Below are 17787 nucleotides of genomic sequence, written 5' to 3' on the forward strand. Positions count from 1 at the left end.
GCATTTTTAGAAGTCATGATTTTCGAAGAAAAAAATTGAAATTAATTTTTATTTCGAAAACGGTAACAGATAGGTATAGGGAAATATCAAGAAAAGTTGTCGGGCAATTGTTGGAGATTCCAAAAATAATATTATATACAGAGTGTTCTATTTGAAAAATCAAAGTTGCTACTGCTTTCTAATAGAAGCGGCAACACCGCATTGTCGAAAATATTTTAGTTGGCTAGAGAATGTCCGAATATGCCCTCCATTAAATTTTCAAAGTGATTCGTTGTCTGGTTCACCAGAAACGTCTAATGTGCCATCCACCGTGAATCAGCCTGTATAGCAGCCAACTTCTTTTGCCCAAAGGGCCACTTCAATACTTTCACTAAAAGGGGGGGCCGCACAAAAAATTTAAGGCAAATGTAGACTATATAAATATAAAAACAAATACTATGGAACACTATTTTATTTCAATATAGTATTTTATAAAAAAGTTCAGCAGAACAAAATCAAAATGACATATTAGTTATATTGAATAGGTACTCAGTTCTAGTTGGAATGAACATAGTATTGCCCCAAACATTCTTAAACGTCTTGGCTTGAGTATGAATTTCTTTAAAGTTCTTCACAATTTAACTGAAAAAACTCATTAATGAGAACACTGCATGAGAGCGGGCGGGCACAATCGTTCACCAGTTCAAGATAATCAATACGTATTGAGGTGGTGGCCACCTTTAGCAGATCTTGAAGATGGTTGTCTGTTTCGGTGAGTTGACTTTATAAATTTCATTGTGGAAGAAGTGCTCTCACAAATATATGTGCTTCCAAACATTGAAACAATTTTTCTACCAAAGAATTCAACACCAGTTTACGGTCTTTTCTGGAAAAGTGTGTCACTTTGCAAATCACAGAGCTCCAACTGTATGTCGTCATCTTGCTGAGAAACTTCACATGTCATGGGATTGTTAAATGAGACGAGATGTGGTCGCAGTTCATCAAAATCCAAAAACCGTTTTAAATGACTCCAAAAGCATATTCAATTTTGGTACGCAAAAACTGAAATCACTGGTTAAGATTTCTTCCATGATTTCTTTGCACGATGGAAAATGTACAAGATTAGCTTTTTCTAGGCTTGATTTGAAAACCTTTAGTTTTTACAAATCCATCTAAGTGTTCCAACTAATTCAGGTATGGTTTGATTTCTACCTTGTAACTTCAAGTTGAGCTCATTCATGTGGTGACTTAAGAAAGCCATAGTGCACAAAAACTTGGAATCTAGTAATAATATACAATTTGTATTTGTATATAAAAATTGTATTTTTATGTTAAAAAATATCTAATACTTTTCAAAGTCGTTCAGGGCCGCAAAAAACAAGGCCACGGGCCGCAAAAAACAAGGCCACGGGCCGCCAGTTGGTCATCCCTGACATATAGTAAGGAAGCTTACTCGAACACTGGCTGCAAATACTCAAATACGATTATCTAAAAGAACAATTCGTTCAGGCCAGTCTCAACTCGCCTTCGAAGTAGGTTAATGGACTGACGGCTCTCTCTCTCTCTCTCTATTTTGGATGGTCGTTGCTTCCTATCGTCAGGCGCATATGACCAATGCTCCTCCTGTTGGTTAACAGGAGCTTCGTCGGGGGGCGCAGCGGTCTTGCACTAAGCAATGCTGCCACCCATTTTTTTTTTAACTTTTTATAATAAAAAAACACTAGTTTTTTTTTAACAAAAACAGTTTGATTATTTGAAGTCGCCTCCTACTTGGGAAACCTTTTGATAATTTTTCACATATATAGCCCCCTTTACGTGGTTATCCGAACCACCCCGGCCTGGATACCGGCGTGAATAAAGGGGGCCACTTATTCTTCACTTTTTTAGACACTTCACATTTTAGTTTTAATACGACACAACACAAAACGGAGCCCCATGATAGCACATGGCATCCGCGTACCTTCTTTGTGGACGGACGTTATCAGCACGTCCGTCCCCTACCACGGCCACCACGGAACTCTCAACTGACGGCTAATACCACGAAGAGCGTTGGATTATATCCGGCAGGTGTCAGTGCAGGATTCTTCACAGAAGTAATTTCTGCATATGCTGTTGGCGATACAACTACCGGAATCGATTTTCAATTATTAGAACACACTCGCAGATCGGTTTCGGGTTAATTGGCCACACGTCAGTGCAATGTTTATCATCAACATGAATTCGATGATTTCCCATAATTGAAAATCGAATTGCTTTCAGAGTATCATTCGTCGAACTAGGCTGAAGCGAACGTCAAACAACATATTTGTCATCGCCCTATCTGCACGTGAACGAGATAATCAACCACATATCCAAATTTGATAAGTTCAATTCATAATGATATACCTATAGGGTTTTCCAACAGGGACTTCCAAACGTTGACAATTGATAACAGCCATCTTGTTGAAGATACATCTGTCAAATTAGTTGCCAAATCATCATAGATGGATGATTCATTCAACAACACATGCAAATGATAAAATCGTTTTATCAAAATAGGTGAACTGTTCGGGCAATGTACCAGGCGGGCAACGTACTATTCGCAATGTGGTGGATAAATTTGAGTCTACTGGTTCAGTTTATGATCTACTAACACCCCTACGTCGACGAAACGCATAATCTGCCGAAAACATTGCCGTTGTCTGTTAAGTATGCAGTAGAATCCGAGGCAGTCGATTTTGCGTCGCTCACAAGAACTTTGCCTTTCGCAGACCACAACTTGGCGAATTTTGCGTCGTGACTTGGGCCTGTACTCTTAAAAAATTCAACTGACCTAGGAACTGAAGGTAAACGACCATAGAAAACGACGTGTGTTCGCTGAATGGCCTCTGGAGCAGTTGGCAACTGACCCTAATTCTCATCTAAAAATCATCTTTAGCGATGAGGCCCATTTCTAGATGAATATGTACGTGAACAAACATATTTGTAGAATTTGAGGCGATACCAATCCACATGAGATCCAAGAACGTCCAGTGCAATGGTGTGTATTTTGTGCTGGCGGAGTCATCGACCCATATTTCTTTGAGAACGACGTTGACCAGACGATCACTGTCAACGGCGAGCCCTATATAAGTCGATTATTACCAACTTCTTTTGGCCTGAATTGGATGATCTGAACACCAACGACATGTGGTTTCAATAGGACGGCACTACGTGTCACACAGCTCATGCCACACTGGATATTCTGCATGCGCGATTTGAGGTCATGGTCATCTCACGTGGAGGTGATGTGAATTGGCTAACGAGGTGGTGAGATTTGACCCCGTTAGACTTTTTAATGTGTGGTTTTCTTAAGTCGCAGGTGTATGCCAATATGCCACACACCACAGCAGTCTTCAAATCCAACAACAACGTTGTTGTGGAATTGGCCCCGGTGGTAGTGCGCCCGACTCACGATCGGAAGACCGTGGGTTCGATTCCTGCCCCGACCAGATATTTTTCTCGAGAGAATTTATCTGGTTGAAGCTGGGATGATTCTGCAACCGTGTGGGGAATCACGCGTTAAAAGGTAAGACCTCGTTAGTCCTTAGCTCGCACATGTTTCCTAACTTCTGAGAGTTGTCGTTCGTATGGGGGCGACAGCTGATTAACGGAAAAACATATTTTAAACAGACACATTTTTAAACATAACCCATGCCATTGGTCAAATTCAGCCTGATTCATGTGCCCGTCTTTTAAACGAAAAAATTTTAATGATATATCACACACACTTTGGTTCATTTTAATTTGAAGATAGGAAGCGCTTAATGAAAGACCCTATATTATGTCCAAGTCATTCAATTAATGAATAGTTGAAGTGTCAGCGAGTAGATAACAAAATAACTGGTGCTTTTCCTTCAGGAAGTGTGGTACGGTAGAACGGGTTCATTTTAGAAAAGTCGGGTAATTTTGTAAATCACTTCTTCATTTCAAATCTAGCAACCATGTCTACTCATGATGCTTTTGCGCGGCGGCCGTTTCGAAGTTCTAGTTGAATGAACACGTGAATCTCTAAAGGTACTTTATTTCACAATGTCAGTCTCTTAATAAAACATGTAAAAAACATCGTAAATTTTGAGGAGTCAGTAAGTAATTGCGGGTATGTTTTTTATAAAAAATTGCGTGGGCGTTGTTATTACTTAGATGTAATATTTTATGGATCACTTTAAAACAAAATTTTTGATAGACTGGGCGACCAGGGCTATTTTCGACTATATTTTTTTGCATGTCCCAAAATAACCCTAGAATCCTAAAATAATCCCGAATTACCAAAAAATCCCCGATTTTGGTGGGAAAAAAGTGTAATTTCTAGATATAATCTGACAGCATCAGGATATGTAAGGCAAAATTGCATAGATACTCAGGTGTTTTTACTAATTCGCTTTTATTTTGTCGGAATTTGTCGACGCGCGAAATAAGATTGACCCAAATATTGTACACATTTTGATAGATGGAACAAGAATCGTTTCCAAATAATGTAAACATTGGTGTGCGCTCGTGATCTCTTTGTTTTATGAAGAATCAAGAGTGTCATCGTAACACATTCCATGACAACTATTCTTTCGATAATAGTTTTCAAATCAACTAATATAGTTATTGAATGTAATTAAATACAATGTAGTTTGACTTTTTCTTGAAATTATGGTTGGCCAACAAGAAAAATAAACGACGTTATCACAGTAGAAGTTCACGAGAAAGAATCAGTTTCTGATTCAGATAGCCAAAATAGGTACTTCAATCCAACTGCGCACAATATTCTCTCAAAGGAGTAGGTAAATTCCTGAGTATCCCAATAAACCGCTTAGTAAGCTCCTCATCAATATCTTCCTGACAATCCTGAACCTGGGACTGTTTTTGAGGAAAAGCACAAACTGGCACAGAACTCATATCACAGTGTTTGGTCTTGATCAAGGTAACATTAGTGGCATACATCCAACTAAGTAAACTATCATAGCAAGGACACTTCCATGGATTGTAGTCTATAATGAGTTTGTCTACTGAAAGCTTGGTATAGATCTTCATCGGTAAAAAGTTGAGTAGGTTCGCATTTATTATGAGATTCCTGATCCTGATTTGAGTAGGAAACGCATCTTCCTTGATGATCTTCAATCTATTGTGGTTCAGTCTCAGTTGGTCCAGATCGCTCAAACCTTCGAAAGCGCCTGATCCGATGGAGTCGATTTCATTGTAATCGAAGTTGATATGCTTTAGTTTTTTCATGTTCACGAAGGCTTTGGGAGGAATGGACCGAATTTTGTTTCGATGAAACTCTATGGACTCTAATCTGATGTTAGATTCGTCAAACCATTCTCTTCGCCATTCGGTTAGCATGTTGTTGTCGAAGTAGATCCTTGTTAGGACAGATAGATTCGCAAAGGTTTCGGGTTCGATGGTTGTTATCTGGTTGTGGTCCAGTCTTACTATTTCCAAGTTTTCGACGGGGTTGAACACTCCTGTAACAAATCGAAATAATCTTTTGATACATCACATGCATTCACATTAGAATACTTGTCACAAGCACAATCTTTACTTGCAGTATATTGAGCATTAATAATAGCATGGAACGGAAAATTTCCTATTCGAAGCTTTGGTTGAAGAGAATATAAACAACTTGTATCATTTCCAGGAAAAAGTTACCAGATAGCTAAAGTATTCAATGCTATTCCTGAACTTTTAAAAAAAATTCCACCCTCTCAGTTTGAAATCAAATTGAAATTATATTTTTTTCAAAATCAATAACATGATCAACGGTTCACCATTTCTCTTGTCTATCTTCTTTTATTAATAATAGTTTGTCTAGTTTTGTATCATCGCCAGTCACTGATCTTTATTCATGTATTCATATACTTATGTTAATGATATGCTACTTCAATACCCATGCAGATACTTTTCTAGGTTGAGTGGAAGAACAATTTAGCAGTTATTTGCATAGCTGCGAAAATTGAACTTCGCCTTTTACTATTACTTTATATATGTAGTAAGAACTTAATATTGTTATTTTTTTTTGTGTGGTTGTAGTGATAAAGACGATTATTATTATTAAGTGAAAGCTCATTAATTAATCACAAGTGAGGATGAAATGAATATATTATTTTCAGATAATTTTTTATTGTGCCACACAAATTCGGACTTGCGTGAAGTTAGCGTCGGATTCCAACTCCCAAATCTACCGCCCGTCCCTCACTCTCGAGCCCAATTTACACCACACAACTAATGGATTGTTGAATCATGAAGAGCGCTAATTTGCCATCTAATGCTTTTCATCATTAGTTTCAACTTCAAAATATTATAGCTACTTTATGAAGCTTTCATAATCTGTAGTAGAATCACTAGGGGGAAGAAGTAGGATTTGTTGAACAGTTAATTTTTGAGACTTGAAAATATCGGTGTCTTAGAAAAGTGAACTTCTAACACTAAAGTTTAATATATCGCTTCCTGAATTATAAATAGTCCCCAATCATGACAAAGTGAAAACTGTTATTGGAGAGATGAATTTTTCAGACCTTCAATAAAGTGAGACCATAAAATTACATTGATGAAAAAGGTTGAAAGAAAAAAGATGTATTCATTTCTTGGTTTTCATTTCCTCAAAATACGCCGTTATTTTGAGGTATCGGAAAAATACACATTTTTTTTTCAACCTTTTCCGAGGAGGATGTGTTTATTATGATCTAACCATTTTGAAGGACTAAAAATTTAGCGTCTAGAACATCATTTATTCAATATTATTTTATTTTATTCAATAACAATTTACAGTTTAGCGAAATATTCCACTTAAGTGGTAGGAGTTCACGTTTCTAAGACACCGATATTTTCAATTCCTGAATATTAACCGTTCAACAAATCCTACTTCTGCTAACATTCTTCACTAAGTTATGAATTTCATCAGTTGTAATGCAACATTGAGGTTATGTGTTTTTTATCAATGACTTTGACTGTGTTTTAATTCTCCCCTCAGTCATTATACTACTACATATTGTAAAAGCTCCATGCAGTATAATAATACTTTGAAGTTGAAACTAATCATGAAATTATCGAGGGTCATGATTCAACAACCCATAAATTGTGTGTTTTAAATCGGACTCAAGAATGGGGGGTTGGCATCAGTTTTCGGCACTGGTGTCTTTCGCCAACTTCACGTAAGTCAATTGGGAGAACATTTTATTGCTATTGCTTTGAACAACAAATTATTTACGCAATATAAAAACTGAAATGTTCAATTCACCTTTCTGTACTTTGATCAGATTACAATCAGAAATCTGAATTTCCTTCAGCCTGGGTACGTTCCTGAAAGCGGCAGGTTGTACAGTTTTCAAATCACAATTCAAAAAAGTAAGTATTTCCAAACGCTCCATATCCCTGACAGAATCCGCCTCAAGTTTCGGTATTTTCTGGTTCCGAATACGAGCCTCTACAATCGTCCTGTTACCGAATTCAATCCTTTCTATGCAACCGTTCACTGTGGAATTATATACAAGCCCGTCACTGTCTCTCAAATCAACCAAAACATTCTTAAGGGACCTACAGTGAGCCGCACACAGTTCAGAGTTTATTATTATCATTATCATCGGTGTGAGAAGTTTACAAGTGAAGATGAAACGGGACATCTTGACGTATCACTGGTTGTGGATGCACTGCTGTTTGCATCGTTGTATATTTAAAACTCTTTTGAATAACGGAGGTCAAGCTTCCTAGAATGTTTATCTGCGGATTTCCCACGTCATAGTCCAGTCAATGTTATCAGTTTTCTTCAGATTTCAGGTTAGTTAAGAAGAACTTTAGGGCGAGTTGGAATTTACTCAATGGGGTTCATAAAAATTCTTGGGTTTCATGAAAATTGCTTGAGAAGCAACATTTTTCTATTACTGGAGAAAAATTGTGAACTATAAGACTTTTTTTTGATAAGTAAATCAAGCTGGTTTCGCCCTCTGAGTAAAGCCCATTTGGCAGAGTTTAGGCCAATAAGAAATTCCACTAGGTGAAGTTTCTTATGGACCAAAGAAGTAAAGCACACAACAATCTTCATCATTATGGAAGCTGGGGCAAACCACAGTTGAGCAAATTCACTATTGTACATTTATTCCAAACTTTTGATACATTTTATCCTCATCTTCAGGGAATTACAATATAAAAAAGAAAAAGGAATTGATACATCAGTTGAAATCACTTTTTACTTACTTTGTTGGTTGTATGGCAATGTTTTTGTTACTGGAATTTAGAACATTTTGATATAAAATTCAATATGAATGAATAAATGTATAAATAATATTAATGAAGTTTTATCTCAACACCCAACCTTTATTTTTGAATACTCGACACAGGAGAGAACAGCTCTGGGTAGACCCTGGTCCCCCTACCCTAGCTAACCTGTTCATGAGCACATTCAAAATGGAAACCAAAGAAAGTATTTCCCTAGGATATGGCTGAGGTATGTGGATGATGTTTTTGCGATATTCGATAACAAAACGATAACGGTTTCTCGAGAGGTATTGTAGATGATATTATAGTTAGGTTAGGTTATAGATATTAGGTTAAGAATGAACGAAATCTCGACTTTCAAAAACGACGGAAACCAAGATAAATATATCTCAGTTCCATACCACCAATACACGAAGAACTTTGGAACTAGGTATTAAAGTGGTATTTAAAACAAGTCATACACAACAGAGCCTGTTGTCAAAGGACAAAGTCGAGAGTTCGGAAAAATCTGGAATTTAAGAAATTAAATGTAAGGACTGCAATGCAAAATATCATGGACAGACGAAAAGATCTATTAAAATAAGATATAAGGCACGCTTAGCACACCTAAAATATGGAAGACCAGAAAAATCAGTAGTTGCCTATCATGTTTTGCAACAAAACCATTCCATAGACTTTAGTTCATAAAGATTAGTTAAACAAGTTAAAAACAACAGGCATCTAGATGCCTATGAGAGCTTAGAAATGAATCAACATAATAATATTATGAATAACGATGGTGGACCAATGCCTAATAGTTTACTATATAGCTTGTGAAATAATATTTTTAGTCATCATAATCATCTGGCTAGTAGATAAGGCGACATTATAAAACAAAATAAAACATATTAAACCTCACTTTCAACACTCATATCATAAATAGCTATTATCATATCGACTTTATTATATATATATATATACATATATATATATATATATATATATATATATATATATATATATATATATATATATATAAATACGAAGGTTATCGAGTGTCTTGATGTAGATAAAGGAGTTTTTTAATCGGACATAGCACTCAAGGAAGTGGCAAACCATAGACACGTGTTTGGGGCGTTTGGCCCATCATCAGTATGGTGCAGCCAAGTGTAAGGATGGGCAACACTTGGTTACCAGAAGAAATAAATACAAATGCACGGAGCCACCAGCAGGAGCCAGCCGCACATTTGTGGTTTCACTTAATAGATCTTGTGTGGTGGCTCCGTGCATTTGTATTTATTTCTTCTGGTAACCAAGTGTTGCCCATCCTTACACTTGGCTGCACCATACTGATGATGGGCCAAAAGCCCGAAACACGTGTCTATGGTTTGCCACTTCCTTGAGTGCTATGTCCGATTAAAAAACTCCTTTATCTACATCAAGACACTCGATAACTTTCGTATTTATATTATTTCCTGGACCCGGATGTCACGCAGGTAGCTATAGCTGCCTCCGTGGTGATTTTGATAGTTTTCTTGTAAACACAAGATCTATTAGGTGAAACCACAAATGTGCGGCTGGCTCCTGCTGGTGGCTCCGTGCATTTGTATTTATTTCTTCTGGTAACCAAGTGTTGCCCATCCTTACACTTGGCTGCACCATACTGATGATGGGCCAAAAGCCCGAAACACTTGTCTATGGTTTGCCACTTCCTTGAGTGCTATGTCCGATTAAAAACTCCTTTATATATATATATATATATATATATATATATATATATATATATATATATATATATATATATATATGTCTGAATGTGATTAAATATAATGTAGTTTGACTTTTTCTTCAAATTACTGTTTTTCAATTCCGCCGAATATCATTTTAAACAAACTTCCCTTTTGGCCAAAAAGAAAATATAAACGGTGTTATAACAATAGGAGTTCAAGAGAAAGAATCGGTTACTGATTCAAATAGTCAAACTAGTTAATTCAATCCAACTGCGCACAATATTCTCTCAAAGGAGTAGGTAAATTCCTGAGTATCCCAATAAACCGCTTAGTAAGCTCCTCATCAATATCTTCCTCACAATCCTGAACCCGGGACTGTTTTTGGGGAAAAGCACAAACTGGCACAGAACTCATATCACAGTGTTTGGCCTTGATCAAGGTAACATTAGTGGCATACATCCATTGGACTAAACTATCATAGCAGGCACATTTCCATGGGTTGTAGTCTATAAGGAGTTCCTCTACTGAAAGCTTGGTGTACGTCTTCTTCGGCAAAAAGTTGAGTAGGTTCGCACTTATAATGAGATTCCTGATCCTGATTTGTGTGGGAAATGCATCTTCCTTGATGATCTTCAATCTGTTGTGCTTCAGTCTCAGGTGATCCAGGTCGCTCAAACCTTCGAAGGCTCCTGACCCGATGGAGTCGATTTCGTTGTAATCGAAGTTGATCTGCTTCAGTTTTTTCATGTTCGCGAATGCCTTGGGAGGAATGGACCGGATTTTGTTTCGTTGAAAGTCCATGGTCTCTAATCTGATGTAAGATTTATCGAACCATTCTCTTCGCCATTCGGTTAGGTTGTTGTTGTTGAAGTAGATCCTTCTCAGGACAGATAGATTCGCAAAGGTTTCGGGTTCGATGATTGTTATCTGGTTGTGATCCAGTTTCAATATTTCCAAGTTTTTTATGGGGTAGAATACTCCTGTAACGAAAAATCGAAGTAATTAATGAATACATTACATACATCTACATTAGGATACACTAGCACATTCCTTAGGTGCAGCATAATGAGCATTAACAACAGCTTGGTACGGAAAATTTCCTAGTTGAATTTACATATAAAAATTTATACAGGGCTTTTCAAATTCGTTTCTGTACATGGGGATGTCGTAAACGCTAAGAGATAGAGTGTCGGATGAATTATGAGAAAGTTGCGTATTTCAGAGACCTATTCAATGATGTAAAGAAATCGAATATAGCTCTTTCAGTTCTGAAGATATAAAGGAATAACAAAAAATCCCAAATTATTTTTTTGACTATATCTTCTTTATTCGCAAACATATTGAAAATCTGTTCGAATTTTTGAATACGGACCTGTATTTTTTGTTGTAGTTTTTGGATCGTAGACGTTCACTTCATACTAAGAAATTAAATTTTATATTTTGGGATTTTTCGGTAATATTCGATTATAATTGTGTGAATTATTCCCTTTTGAATTACGGCCCTGGAAATTGGTTGACTGAGTTGAATAAAAACACAATAACAACTTTCACGTCTCCCTATGTACCGTAGAGTTTTTCGAGAGTTTTTTTTCATTTTTAGGTACCTATTCATATTTTTCCATTGCTCTGAGCGTTTTCTATAATGAACTTCGAATAAGAAAATCTTTTATGATTATCTAAAACATGTCTACAACAAAAATATATTATATGTGTTTTGATGAGCAGAAAAAAATGATAGCAATAATAACATCCGAAACGAACACTATGCAATGGAAAAAATGTGAATAGGTACGTACCTACCTAAAAATGAAAAAAACTCTCGAAAAACTCTATTATGTTTTTATTCAACTCAGTCAACCAATTTCTAGGGCCGTAATTTGAAAGAAAATAATTCACATAATTATAATCGAATATTACCGAAACATCCCGAAATATTAAATTGAATTTAATTTCTCAGTATGAAGTGAACGTCTACGATCCAAAAACTATAACAAAAAATACAGGTCCGTATTTAAAAATTCAAAGATGGGGGTGGCCCAAGTCAGATGACACCCTGTATAAAAGATTCATGGATATATTCTGAGAGCTCACATCAAGTGCCAATAGCAAAATGTGGACAGATTTTCAATATGTCTGCGAATAAAGAAGATATAGGCCAAAAAATAATTTGTGATTTTTTGGTTTTTCCTGTATATCTCCGGAACCAAAAAAGCTATATTCGATTTCTTTACATCATTGAATAGGTCTCTAAAATACACAACTTTGCCACAATTCAACCTACACTCTATCTCTTATCGTTTACGAGATCCCCATGTACAGAAACGAATTTGAATAGCCCTGTATATTCAATTTACCTTTCTGTATTTTGGTCAGATTACAAAAAGAAACCTGAACTTGCTTCAGTCTGGGTACGTTCCTGAAAGCGTCAGGTTGTACAGTCTCCAAATCGCACTCTAAAAACGAAAGTAGTTTCAAACGCCCCATGTTCCTGACAGAATCCGTTCCAAGTTTCGGTATTTTCTGGTTCCGTATATGAACCTCTTCAATCTCCCTGTCACCGAATCCAATCCTTTCTATACAACCGTTCACCGTGGAATTATATGCAAACCCGTATCTGTCTTTCAAACCAACCAAAACATTGTTGAAGGACCTGCATTTAGCCGCACACAGTTCAGAGTTTATTATTATTATTATTATCATTGGTGCGAACAGTTTACAAATGCAAATGAAACCGGTCATCTTGACGTATTACTGATTGTTGATGCACTGCTGTTTGCTTCGTTCAACTCTTTCTTTCGGATAAGAGGGGTCAAGCTTCGTAGAATGTTTATCTGCGGATTTACCAAGTCATAGTCCAGGAAATACGGCCAGATTTCAGGTGATTAACTAGAATCTCTGTGCGGGTTGGGATTTACTCAATGGGTTTCCTGTAGATTCTTGGGTTTCATGGAAGAATGATTAAGCAAGATTTTTCTATGACTACTGAAAAATTGTGAACCATTTGACTCTTCCTTGATTTACGCTGGTTTTGTCATCCGAGTAACACTCATTTCACAGTTTTGGCCACTAGATGAAGTTTCTTATTGACCAAAAAGGTGAAGCACACGACAGACAATCTCCATCATTATGAAAGCTGCGGCAAACCCCTGTTGAGCACTATTGTACATTTATTCGAAAGTTTCGATGAATTTGATTCTCATCTTCAGGAGACTACAATATAAAAAAAATTGGAAATCTTTCAATGAAAGGAAGGAAGGAACCGATTTGAAAAAATGAACTTCATACAAAAATGAGTACATTATTCAAAGAAGCAACATTCAGACACAAACTGGCCGTTGATTCAAATCAAAAATAAATATAAGGAATTGTTACATCAGTTGAAATCACTTTTTACTTATTTTCTTGGTTGTATCGCAATGTTCTTGTTGGTGAAATTTTAAAAATTTGGTTATAAAAGTCATCATGAATGAATAAATGTATGAATATTCAAAAAGTAGAAACTTTGACATGATGTAATAGTATATTACGTACCGAGTAGGATAAGAAGCCAATTACCCACGAGCGAAAAATTGTAAGCACAAGGCGTTAGCCGAGTGCGATAATTGACGAATGGACGTAATTGGCCTTATCTTCGAGGTGCATACTATACTTTTTCTACGACTGACCGTAGAAAGGAATGGTACAATATATTTATTTGAGATTATGGCCTTGGATAATAAACTCATTCAGTTAGTCAATCAGAACTCAATTGATTGATTTAAAAATCGGGGACAATATTTCCTAAAAATTTATTTATTAGGGGTCATTTTTTTATACGTTTTTGCTGAATTTTCGAAATAAACGAGAAGAACGTTTTCGGAAAACGAAGTTATGTTTTTCTTCCCTCTCCAACTCATAAAATTTTCGAAATTATATTCGTATTTTTCTCTTGATTTTGCTGCTGGCCAATTAATCATCGCAATATTTGTTTGCTCCGTAATATCTAGTAGGGTAGCACAAATTTCTTGATCGTTATCATTCATTTTGAATTGCCTAATTAAAACAAGTGGTTGTTGATTCATGGATATAAATAACTAGATCCATTACCAACCCACAAACTTTGTACAATAAATTTACTGAAAATATAATTTTTATTTCGATTTTACAGAAAATTTGGAGAGAACATTCACTGATTTTGGCTTTTGGACAATTGAATGTATTCATGAGATCATATTTATCATAGTAAATGATAATTTCTGAATATCTGATAATTTTTTAAAATTTTTTACGGAAGTGACCACCATTAATTCAGAATACACGTATATTCTAGAATACACGTGTATTCTAAATGAGCCATTACCTACCCGCTGTCAAACGCGTAATGATAAGCTTAAAATGGAGGTAGTAGAAATATGAATTTATTGATAGTTGACAAATTTCAAAAGTCATCTGACTTAAGACAAGTAAAAAATCATAATAAAATTTTGTTCCAAAATAAATATGAATTTCTTTATTTATGATATTCTGATGGAATATAAATTAGTTCAAATTAAGTTGATATTACAATCGACAATAATCATAGGACCTCTAGCATTTCATCATTTCTTCAATAGCATTGAATTTTGTTATATGTATGAAAAGTGTGTGAGAAAATTTTGTTCAGAGGTTATAATTTTTTGCATATTACTATCACAAAAACATAATTTCAGAAACTCCGGACACTCGCATAGGACATGCCTGACAGTTTCATCTTCCTGTTCACACATCCTGCATAGAGGTGTGTTCACTAGCCCCATATTATGGAGATGTTTTCTTAGTTGACAGTGGCCAGTCAGAAATCCTACTGTCAAGCGTAGATTTTTCCTGGTCATCACCAGATATTTCTTCGGCGCCAGCTTCCCAGGGTCGCCCAGGGTGATTCTGGTAAGATTACATCTTTTGATTTCATCCCATCCCTTTAGGGATTGAGCATGGGTTTGACGTTTGGCTAGTTCCGCAATTGTCGGTGGTCGTAGGTGCTACTGGGTCCTGAAATCCTTAGTCCAGCCGCTTCCTTGGCTAAAGAGTCGGCAATGCGATTACCTTCCCCCATGCCCCCTCCCGGGTTGTGTGCCCAGGTCGCAAGCTCCCTCCTTGCGGAATCGCTTCCGCAGGTTTGGACCTGGCGACCCTTTCCTTCCACCCCCGTTTCTTAAGGAAACGGTCCTCAATCCAGCTGCTAGGCACTTCAGCAAGATTGATATCTAACCTCTTTTGGTTGGAAACCAGGTGCTTTTATTTTCCTATCTAACTTCTCGTTTTAAATTTTATTTGGCTCTTGTTTGTCGCGGTATTCCTAATTGAATTTTTGCATGGGGGCCCCCAAAACTAACGGCGGCCAGAATTATGATTGACGGGCGTTTCCCAGTGAAGCTGAGAAATGTGATTTTGAAATTGAATCGCGGTTTTTCTGAAAGAGAATATATGGTTAGTACATTTTAAAATGTTATACTTGCCGGAGCCGCCTGACGGCGACTCGTGGGGGCGGTCTCTGATTTTGTTTGGTCGGCCTTGGATGTTTGTCCCTTTCTCGGAACCTGGGGTCATCCATGTTCAACGCATCGTGTAGATCGCGAAACGCTGGATTTAAGTGCGATCTGATTCTATCGAACGTGCTTTCTGCATGTTCTCTCATATACACGTCCACATACTGCGTGTCCAGGTCTAGATCTCTGTATATGAATCTGTTTGGGATGTAATACGGTGCATTTACGGCGGCCCTTACGCTCGTGTTCATAAATGCTTGGATCTTCTTTCTGTATGTCTGCGCGCACTGGCCCCAGGCAGTGCATGCATACAGTATTATTGGCATTAGGATCGTTCTGATCATCAGTAGCTTGACTTTCAGTGCCATGTTGCTACTTCTTTCTATGATCGGCGCCAGGCGTCTTCTGGCCTGCTTGGCCATTCCTATTATTTGCTGTACGTGGTCCTGGAATGTTAGCTTCTTGTCTAGGATGACCCCGAGATATGTCGCTTTGTTTGTCCACGGAATCTCTTGTCCGTTGAAAATGACGTTGCCTTCCGGTTGTACGAACCTGCGGGTGAACAGTATCGCCTGACTCTTGTCGGGGTTGATACTGATCTTCCACAGGTTAGCCCACTCCTCTAATCTGTCTACCTGTTGTTGTAGGTATCTCGTAACGAGTGCTTGGCTCCTAGATCTCGCCAGCAGGGCCGTGTCGTCCGCGTAGAGTGCCAACTTGTTGAAGTTGTTCTCTGGCTTGGGCACGTCTGCCGTGTATACGGAGTAGAGGTGTGGTGAAAGGACTGCACCTTGCGGGACTCCTGCCTCCAGTAGTCGAACTGTTGATAATTCGTCTCCTACTTTGCAGCGGCATCGCCTGTCAGCTAGAAAAGACTGGATTAATCTTACCATTGGTTTGGAGTATCCGAAATCGCTCATCTTGGCTAGTAGCCCGTCGTGCCAAACTCTGTCGAACGCCTTGGAGACGTCTAAGAAGATAGCTCCGGTGTTGTGTCCTTTGCCAAGGTTGAAGCCTTCTGTCGCAAATTCCACTACCCTCAGGACTTGTAGCTCTGTTGAGTGTTCTGATCTAAAACCGAATTGTTCGTCGGGGAGGATCCCTAACTCTCTGGTTTGTTCTTCCAGTCTCTTCAGGATGACGCGTTCCGCCACTTTGCTCACGGATGGCAGTAAGCTTATTGGCCGGTGGTTCGCTGGAAACAGGTGGTTCTTCTTGGGCTTTGGTATGTGGATTACCGTTGCCTCTTTGAACTGGTACGGGAAGTGTTGCAGTCTGAGTATAGCATTTATGATGTTGGTTATGGCTGCTATACCCTTTCGTGGCAGCACTTTCAGTGCTCGATTTGTTATATTATCTGGGCCTGGTGCTTTCCAGGCCCAGATTTCACTTCCTCAGGCGATGTCGGAGCCAGGGGTTGCGCATTATCTGTTCGTCGGTTGAGCCTCCGTACCGTTCTTTCCACCTGGTTTTCTATTTCTTCTACCTCCGATTACCTTTACTCCTGTCGTGACCTACCTCAGAATAATGTTATTATCTACCGATGCTTTGGCTAAATCTTGGTGGCACTCTAGTGCTAGCCCTGAGGTAACACGTTGTCTGTTCAAGGCTAATAGGGCTTATCTGCTAACAGTGCAGATTGTTATGTTTTTGCCAGAAATTCCTTTCCTGGTTATTTCTTTTGTGGCGATTGAGGTACCAGCCTATGACCCTATGTTGAGGTTTGTCTGGAGAAATAGAATAAAAATAAATTAAATTTTAATATAAAGAAATGGTTGATTAGGAAATATGTGCCATTTCTAAAAAAAATTGCAGTAGTGTTTTAAAACATGTTCGCCCAGTGCACATTTTGCAGGGTGTAATCTACAGTCACAGAGATGTTGGGAGAAATAAATATTCCGAATTTCAATTCGAAATATTTATTCAAGAAATACTTGATTGTAAGATTTTCACTCAACTGTTTTAAAAAAACGCAAGGCGTATTTAGCTATACAAAAGCTTTTTCAGGCATGTATAGAGACGCCTGAAGAAGCTATACAAATATTTGGTGTATATTTCTTACTTTTTTGTTGCTACATTCACGAAAAATCATTGGATATATCAGATGAATTCGTTTCTCCAATAATTAACTGTCGTTAATGCATTGTTATTTTCGGTTCTTCATTTCCATTGAGTACATGTATATATAATTTGCCACGTAGCTCTACTTTTATTTGAGTAGTTTTGTATTTTATTGAAATAGAAATGAATTAGAGTAGGTAAATTGTGTAGAAAGTCTATTTTGTTTTTTTGCATTTTTATAGTCAAAGTCGATTATTGAAAATGTTTTTTCAGGATATGTAGATATTTCATTTGTTATCTTTTGGCTCACTGATTTT

At 37.4% G+C, this 17787-nt stretch overlaps 2 protein-coding genes across 2 annotated transcripts; both read right to left on the reverse strand.

The window, feature by feature from the left end:
- Positions 1 to 435: 435 nt before the first annotated feature.
- Positions 436 to 7912, reverse strand: LOC141485128 (uncharacterized). The gene is made up of 2 exons (XM_074181183.1): positions 7223 to 7912; positions 436 to 5450 (listed from the first exon to the last, which is right to left on the reverse strand). Exons 1-2 carry the CDS (start codon positions 7602 to 7604, stop codon positions 4732 to 4734), a joined length of 1101 nt encoding a protein of 366 aa, XP_074037284.1. The 5' UTR covers positions 7605 to 7912; the 3' UTR covers positions 436 to 4731.
- A 147-nt stretch (positions 7913 to 8059) lies between these two features.
- On the reverse strand, positions 8060 to 12797 carry LOC111511942 (uncharacterized). The gene is made up of 2 exons (XM_074181182.1): positions 12260 to 12797; positions 8060 to 10885 (listed from the first exon to the last, which is right to left on the reverse strand). The coding sequence occupies exons 1-2, from the start codon at positions 12642 to 12644 to the stop codon at positions 10167 to 10169; spliced, it is 1104 nt and encodes a 367-aa protein (XP_074037283.1). The 5' UTR covers positions 12645 to 12797; the 3' UTR covers positions 8060 to 10166.
- Between the last annotated feature and the right edge of the window lie 4990 nt (positions 12798 to 17787).

The sequence above is a fragment of the Leptinotarsa decemlineata genome, unplaced genomic scaffold (assembly GCF_025532065.1).
Source record: "Leptinotarsa decemlineata unplaced genomic scaffold, Ldec_3_MD MMD2_tig00026307_RagTag_RagTag, whole genome shotgun sequence".
NCBI classification, from domain to species: Eukaryota; Metazoa; Arthropoda; class Insecta; order Coleoptera; family Chrysomelidae; genus Leptinotarsa; species Leptinotarsa decemlineata.